Source organism: Seriola lalandi, unplaced genomic scaffold (assembly GCF_002814215.2).
Source record: "Seriola lalandi dorsalis isolate HSWRI2012SDOR001 ecotype SW California unplaced genomic scaffold, Sedor1 jcf7180002054917, whole genome shotgun sequence".
Taxonomy (NCBI): domain Eukaryota; kingdom Metazoa; phylum Chordata; class Actinopteri; order Carangiformes; family Carangidae; genus Seriola; species Seriola lalandi.
In genome coordinates, this window is record NW_019525469.1 from 455,210 (window position 1) to 463,291 (window position 8,082).

General features: G+C 43.2%; 1 protein-coding gene across 1 annotated transcript in view; it reads right to left on the minus strand.

The window, feature by feature from the left end:
- LOC147817683 (uncharacterized) overlaps nt 1–8,082 on the minus strand; it is a 15,367-nt gene that overhangs the window by 5,010 nt on the left and 2,275 nt on the right. The window contains exons 2-6 of the mRNA XM_087169857.1: nt 7,272–7,610; nt 6,509–6,609; nt 3,245–3,476; nt 2,273–2,488; nt 1,967–2,102 (exon numbers count right to left, since the gene is read on the minus strand). Coding sequence (XP_087025983.1) covers nt 1,967–2,102; nt 2,273–2,488; nt 3,245–3,476; nt 6,509–6,609; nt 7,272–7,610 — 1,024 coding nt within the window. The remainder of the gene's footprint in view (nt 1–1,966; nt 2,103–2,272; nt 2,489–3,244; nt 3,477–6,508; nt 6,610–7,271; nt 7,611–8,082) is intronic.

The following is an 8,082-nucleotide window of genomic DNA, read 5'->3' on the forward strand; positions in this document are numbered from 1 at the left end:
GAAGAACAGTTACATATTCAACATATACATATCTTTCCTATTAAAGATGACCATCTTTTGATAAATTGGCCTGTGTGGCTGTCATGTTTTCATTTGTAATTCTAACATTTAATGTAAATCAAAAGATTTACTCAAGCACACTACAGCTATGAGGTACTCGTATTTCATTTGCATATCAAATTTTATGCCAAGTTATTTTTATATTTCAGTACATTTCAGAGAAATATTGTTCTTTTCACTCTGCTGAATTTATCTGACAGCTTTAGTTGTTAGTTTCTTTGCAGGTTCAAATTAAAATAGAGACAAGTAACAAATAAAATTGAATTAAATTAAAGATTAAACTACTACAAGGCTTCTCATCAATGAAAAGACAATCTTTGTATCACTAATGTAATAATGTTTATAGTTCTCACTATGCTGACACTTATTTTTGTAAGAAGTTTAACCATGACAATATAAGCTTATTATATATTTTTATGTCAAATCTTGATAAGTAACTATAGAAAATTATAACTGTGAGATACATGTAGTGCAGTAAAATATTTCCCAATGAAATGTAACAGAGTAGAAGTGGCAATAAATAATAAATAATAAAGTAAATAATACACCACAAACTTTTACTGCCAACTGTAAGTAACATAATAGAAAAATATGGCTCTGAAATGAAGAAACAAAAGTGAACTCACATAGCTTGAGTTGACCATTTGGTTTAAATCCACCATAGCATTCAAGACGTTAATCTCCTCCATGCTGTCTATAGTGGCCAGGTCTGTGTATTTCTCTCTGCAATAGCTCCGAGCTTCTTCCATGTTCTTTTGCTCATAAACAAAATGGTACTGACGAGCATGTGATGACACCGCACACAGTGCTGTAGTGACAGACATGCATTAGATTTGGGTTAAAAAAAACTTATATAATATACAATGGTTTGACTTTGTAAAATTACATTTCAGTGTATTCGGGGGTGGCATTGTTTAGGCAGTAAAAGCTCTTCCAATATGGTTGTCATGAAAATAAAATAACTTACTAATGCCAATTATTATTTCATATTTTGTTAGACTTCACATCAAGTAAAGGAAAATTATTGTATTGCCAAAGCAATAATGTTTAAAGTTGTCACAATGCTGTATACATTCTAATCACAAAGAATACATGATATTAAAAAAGGGAAAATCAATAACTAAATAAGAAACACTTGCCTGACGCAGCTATGATGCTCAGAAGAGTTTTTTCCATTGCTGTATCTTCCAGGTTCCTCTCTTTTAGTCTGTGACTGTGACTGTAGACAAATACTAATGATAAAGCTAATCCTCTACCTCAATTAAAAAAAATATATATATAAATACAATTAACAAAATCAATTAAAGCTGGTACAGAGTTTAAAATGTTTCAAGATTATGGATTTAAAATGATCAAGAAGTAATTTTGCTTTGTAGAGATATCCAGGTCGATGGTGCAAAGTTGTCAAAAGAAATGATGAACTGGAGGGACATGGAATATAAGCCAGTTAGTCCTGGTGTAGTGGACCAAACTAACATGGAAGTTATATTAAGACAGCTCAGTCCAGTAAGGGCCGCACATAAACAAATATGATGCAAACCAGGTTTCTCAGGAAGAAAGAAAGAGAGAGAGAGAGAGAGAGAGAGAGAGAGAGAGAGAGAGAGAGAGAGAGAGAGAACCACCCAACTCATCAGTACTATAGGATGAAATGATGAGTGTTACAAGCATCACCAACATCAATGAACCTGAGAATATCTATCTCTCTCTCTCTCTCTCTCTCTCTCTCTCTCTCTCTCTCTATATATATATATATATATATATATATAAAAAGAAAAGAAAAAATATACTCCTCCTTGAACCGTCACCTTACCGTGGTGGAGGAGTTTGAGAACCCTAATGACCCTAGGAGCTAAGACCCCAATGAACAGTACAAACAAGAACCCGAGTACCCGGCCCGGAGGGTTACCGGGGCCCCGCCCTAGAGCTAGGCCTGGGGTTGGGGCGCGTGGGCGAGCGCCTGGTGGCCGGGCCTTGGCCCATGGGGCCCGGCCGGGCCCAGCCCGAATCGGCTACATGGGTTTGTCTCCCAGTGGGCTCACCACCTGCAGGAAGAGTCAACGGGGTCCGGTGCAATGTGGATTGGGCGGCAGACCAAGGCGGGGGCCTTGGCGGTCCGATCCTCGGTGACATGGAACGTCACCTCTCTGGCGGGGAAGGAGCGGGAGCTTGTGGAAGAGGTGGAACGGTACCGGCTAGATATAGTCGGCCTCACCTCGACACATAGCGTCGGATCCGGAACCCAAGTCCTTGAGAGGGGCTGGTCTTTCCTCTTTGCTTGAGTTGCTCCGGGTGAGAGGCGGAGGGCCGGGGTGGGCTTTTTGGTGGCTCCCAAGCTCTCTGCCTGTGTGTTGGGGTTCACCCCAGTGGACGAAAGGGTTGCGTCCCTGCGCCTTCGGGTCGGGGATCGAGTTCTGACAGTTGTCGGTGCCTATGCACCGAACAGCAGTTCAGATTACCCGCCCTTTTTGGAGTCCTTGGGACGGGTGCTGGAAAGTGCCCCGAAAGGGGACTCCATTGTCCTATTGGGAGACTTCAACGCTCACGTGGGCAATGACAGCATGACCTGGAGGGGTGTGGTGGGGAGGAACGGCCTGCCCGATCTGAACCTGAGCGGCGTTCAGTTATTGGACTTCTGTGCTAGTCACAGTTTGGCTATAACTTTGGCCGCGGCAGTTACTGAGGCAAAAACTCAGGCGTGGGAGGAGTTCGGTGAGACTATCGAGGAAGACTATCGATCGGCTCCAAAAAGGTTCTGGCAAACCGTCCGGCGCCTCAGGGGGGCAAGGCAGCAACTCGCTCACACTGTTTACAGTGGGGGCTGCTGACGTCAACTGAGGATATAGTCGGACGGTGGAAGAAATACTTTGAGGAGCTCCTCAATCCCACCAACTACGTGTTCTGTGGAGGAAACAGAGTCAAGAGACCTGGGGATGGATGATCTAATCTCCGGGGCAGAAGTCACTGAGGTAGTGAAACAACTGCGCGGTGGCGGAGCCCCGGGGGTTGATGAGATCCGCCCTGGGTATCTCAAGGCTCTGGATGTTGTAGGACTGTCTTGGTTGACATGCCTCTGCAACATTGCGTGGACATCGGGGGCAGTGCCTCTTGAGTGGCGAACCGGGGTGGTGGTCCCCATCTTTAATAAGGGTGACCAGAGGGTGTGTTCCAACTACCGGGGAATTACACTCCTCAGCCTCCCTGGTAAGTTCTATGCCAGGGTACTGGAAAAGAGGGTTCGGTCGGTAGTCGAACCTCAGATCGAGGAGGAGCAATGTGGTTTTCATCCTGGGCGTGGAACTGTGGACCAGCTCTTTACCCTCGCTAGGTTGCCGGAGGGGGCATGGGAATTTGCCAATCCAGTCCACATGTGTTTTGTGGATTTGGAGAAGGCTTACGACCGTGTCCCCAGGGGCTCCCTGTGGGGGGTGCTCTGGGAGTATGGGGTGAATGGCCCCTTGTTAGTGGACATTAAGTCCCTGTACCAAAGGAGTGTGAGTCTGGTTCGCGTAGCCGGCAGTAAGTCGGACCTGTTCCCGGTGAGGGTTGGACTCCGCCAGAGTTGCCCTTTGTCACTGGTTCTGTTCATAACTTTTATGGACAGAATTTCTAGGTGCAGCCGGGTGGTGGGCGGGTTTGGGTTCAGTGGCGGGAGGATCTCGTCTCTGCTTTTTGCGGATGATGTGGTCCTCTTAGCTTCATTGAGCACCGACCTTCAGCTCTCGCTTGGGCGGTTCGCAGCCGAGTGTGAAGTGGCTGGGATGAAGATATGCACCATGGTTCTCAGCCGGAAATGGGTGGATTGTCCGGGTCTGGGGGAATGCCCTGCCTCAGGTGGAGGAGTTTAAGTATCTCGGGATCTTATTAACGAGTGAGGGTAGGAAGGAGCGGGAGATCGACAGGCGGATTGGGGCGGCGTCAACATTGATGCGGGCGTTGAATCGGTCCGTTGTGGGGAAGAGGGAGCTAAGCCGGAAGGCAAAGCTCTCGATTTACCGTTCGATCTACGTTCCAATCCTCACCTATGGTCATTAGCTTTGGGTAATGACCGAAAGAACAAGATTGCGAATACAAGTGGCCGAAATGATTTTCCTCCGCAGGGTGGCCGGGCTCAGCCTTAGAGATAGGGTGAGGAGCTCGGTCATCCGGGAGGGACTCGGAGTAGTACCGCTGCTCCTCCATGTCAAGAGGAGCCGGTTGAGGTGGTTGGGGCATCTGGTGAGGATGCCTCCTGGACGCCTCCCTGGGGAGGTGTTTCAGGCATGACCCACCGGGAGGAGGCCTCGGGGCCGACCAAGGACACGCTGGAGGGATTATATCTCTCGGCTGGCCTTGGAACGCCTCGGGATTCTCCTGGAAGAGCTGGTGGAAGTGGCTGGGGAGAAGGCCGTCTGGACCTCTTTGCTGAGGCTGCTGCCCCCGCGACCCGGATCCGGATGAGCGGGAGACAACAACGAAAAAAGTAGAAAAAAACACAAAAATTGGAGGAAGCAAAAATAGACTGAAGAAAAATAAATAAATGAGAAAATAAAAGGGGAAAATGAATGTAAATGATGTGAATCATGCTGGGGCTTCAGGTCTAAACATTCACCAGATCTCAGTTTGACCTGGAGACAGATTAAGAGCCAGGGTGGGAAAAGTATTCAGATCTTTTATTAAGTAAAAGTAGAAATATCACAACATAAAAATACCCCATTAAATGTAAATGTTCTACATTCTGAATTCTACATAAGTAAAAATCACGTTTAAAAAGAAAAGTTTTAGTTTTCAGTAAATTGACTCATTAAACAAACCCCTTTGTTGCAATCTAACAATATTATACATACTATTAATTGTGACAGATTAACATGTAAATTGCATTTTAGCATCTCCATTGCAAGCATGTTACCATGTTGATATTACCATTTAGCTCAAAGCACTGCTGCGCCTTTGTACAGCCTCACTTATGTAATCTATGGAGCCCCTAAAGTCCCAAAATGTCATATTTTTTATCTCATGCACACTAGTTATTTATTTTGACAAAGAAAAAGAAAATTTATCACAAAATTCAGACATTAAAGATCATCTTTTGTTGAAATGGTGTTCTTCTTTGTCTCCTTTTTGCTGTGGAAGCTCTTTCCGTCCGACTGCTTCATCCAGCTCAGTTTGATTTCTTCATTCACTCCCTTGTTCTTCAGCCTCTGTTTGAGCTTTTGATAAAGTTGGGAAATATAAACTTTAGAAGAAAAGAGGGGGGCTAAGCTGGGCTGCATATGCACCCCGAGTATGACCCAAAACTCAAGTAAAGGACAGAGAAATACATCACTGCTCAAACATGGAAGCAAGTTGCAGGAAATATGGTCACAATCTCTCCTTCCTGAGCTACAGCATTGAATAATGGCCTTAAGTGTTTTTGCAGAACATTATGATGTCACGGTAAAGTTGACCTTCTACCATTTGGATATAAAATGTCATCACTTCATTTTATCCTTACAGACATTTGACTTAAATTGTGACATAATTAGGGTATGAATTTGTAAGTTATGGCTAAAAATGTGTTTTGTGATGTCACAGTGTGCCAGAAGTGATGAAATTCCCTCTGGGTGTTCGTGATCTCACAAGAATGTGCGATCACTGTGACCTTGACCTTTGACCCCTGACTACCAAAATCAAATCAGTTCATCCTTGAGTCCAAGTGGACATTTGTGCCAAAGCTGAAGAAGCTCTGTCAAAGCGTTACTGAGATATCGCATGAAAAGAACAGATGGACGGACAAACAACAATATGCCTCTGGCTCTGGCTGTCGCTGGAGTGGAGGCATAACAATAGCTAATGTTGTGAATATGTAACTGTCTAGTCTTTGTCTATTGTGGGTGCATATGACCAGGGCGCACCTTGGGTCATATCAGCATTAGGCCTCTGTTATATTTGCTTATGGATGTGTACTCGGTCAGCAGTGGAGAAAGCAGAGAACTCTCAACGCTATACATAAACCGCAAATGGGAATCACAGCTAAATAATAACAATAAAACAAATTAAAATATTAGATGAAGAATGGTTCATATTGTCTGGAGGTGCACTTAACTGAAGCTTTACTGGGACAATGTAAATACAACCATAAAAGACATAGTGGGAACAGCTGTGCTCTGATGAACTTATGGAACATGGAGGAGGAAAGTGTTTTTGGAAATGTAATCAATGGAAAGAATTTCATACCTGCTGGGAATTACAGGAAATATTTAAACCAAGACTTGGAAAAAATCAATCATTATATGAAGCATGATGGCGAAACGAAATTGAACTGTTTAAATATGAAAAGAAAATGTACAGTATATAGACGTCTAAATAACCTGTTGACAACTACAGTATTTGTATTTGTTGTTAAATATTGTGTTATGTATGTTGTTTGCAAAAGACCCCAATAAAAAGCTAAAGTCTTTCCATTAAAAAAATACAGAGGTCAAACATTTACCTGCTTCAAGATGTCTTCCATCACAGCAGGATGATTCAGATCCAGAGAGGAGCATCTTTTCACCAGCTTCACTCTCACCACTTTCTTTGAAACAGCCACGACTTTGAAAAACAAACAAGCTTCATCAGTTACACAGTTTCTAGTTGGTGCACTTTGTAGGTGGGTGCTTTATGGTGGAGGAAGATCTTATTTCATTGGCCTTGGCATTCTGGCATCATTGAAATCAGCACTCCAACAACACAAACCCATCATCTGCTGTTGAGCCCGACTGCATATCAACTTTTGAAACAAGTTAATGAACATCATCAACAGTATGGATGTTAAAACTTATTAAATCCATAACTTGATATTGATGGATGTTATTTTTCTCCTCATTTATTCTTTTTGGGCAGTTTTTAGCCCTCTAGCAGCATGGCTCCAGAGATGGTAATGTTGGTGTGTCAGTCAAACTGCCACTTTCCAGACTAAAATATCTCAACAACAGTTGGATGGATTGTGATGAAATTTGTTTTGTGTTTGCCTCAGGATGAATTGCAATAACTTTGATGATTTTGATGCTTAATACTCTGGTTTATGATCAAAAACCTGAAAGCTAATGACATTCCCAACAGCCTCAGCCGGACTTTGAGTTTTGAGCAAATAAATTTTAACATTTAAGGAGGTGAACGTGGTAAACATTTACCAGTGAAGCATTAGCATGTTCAACTGCATCTGCAGGTACAGTAAATCTAAATTTACATTTAAAGACTTAATCATGGCTTACCACTGTAGCAAATAAATGCTCTCCTGTAATCACAGGTCCAGTCCTCCCATTTTCCAGATTTCTCAAAATTTGCTGCCACACATTCCTCTTTGTGACCTCTGTTATTAGGTTCACTTTCACGCCAGTTCCTAAATGAGGAGTTACTTCCATCCAACCACTTCCAAGAGTCTCTGAAAAGGCCGATCCAGACTCGTTCATTGGAAGGTACCAGATTCTTTACTTTCTGGTTTTCCTGAAGGTTTCTCACACTGGTCAGGTCTGTGTGGTTTGCTCTGCAGTAGCTCTGGGCTTCAGTCCATGTCATGGATTTGTTGATGAGGACATGTGTCTCACTCGACCCTGAAAACAGACCATAGAAAAGTGCTGTGCAGCGATTAACTTAACATACAGTTTGCCAAAAATGTCACATCTGTGTAAGTAAAGTAATTACAGCTTTATCTATACAGCACAAACAAAAGCTACAAAGTGATTCACATTATCAGCATAAAAAAGCATAAAAGAGTACACAAAACAGAAATAGACATAACAGCAACAAACATGACAAAATTAATTTGACAAAACAACTAATATTAGTAGGAAGGTCCTGGGTTCGAAAACAGTCGTGTGGAGTTTGCATATTCTCCCTGTGTCTGCGTGGGTTCTCTCTGGGTACTCCAGCTTCCTCCCACAGTCCAAAAACAAGCATAATAGGTTAATTTACGGGTTTAAACCCCTCATAGGTGTAAATGTGTGCATAACTGGTTGTTTGTCTCTATATGTCAGCCCTGTGATGGACTGGTGACCTGTCCAGGGTGTACCCCGCCCTCGCCCA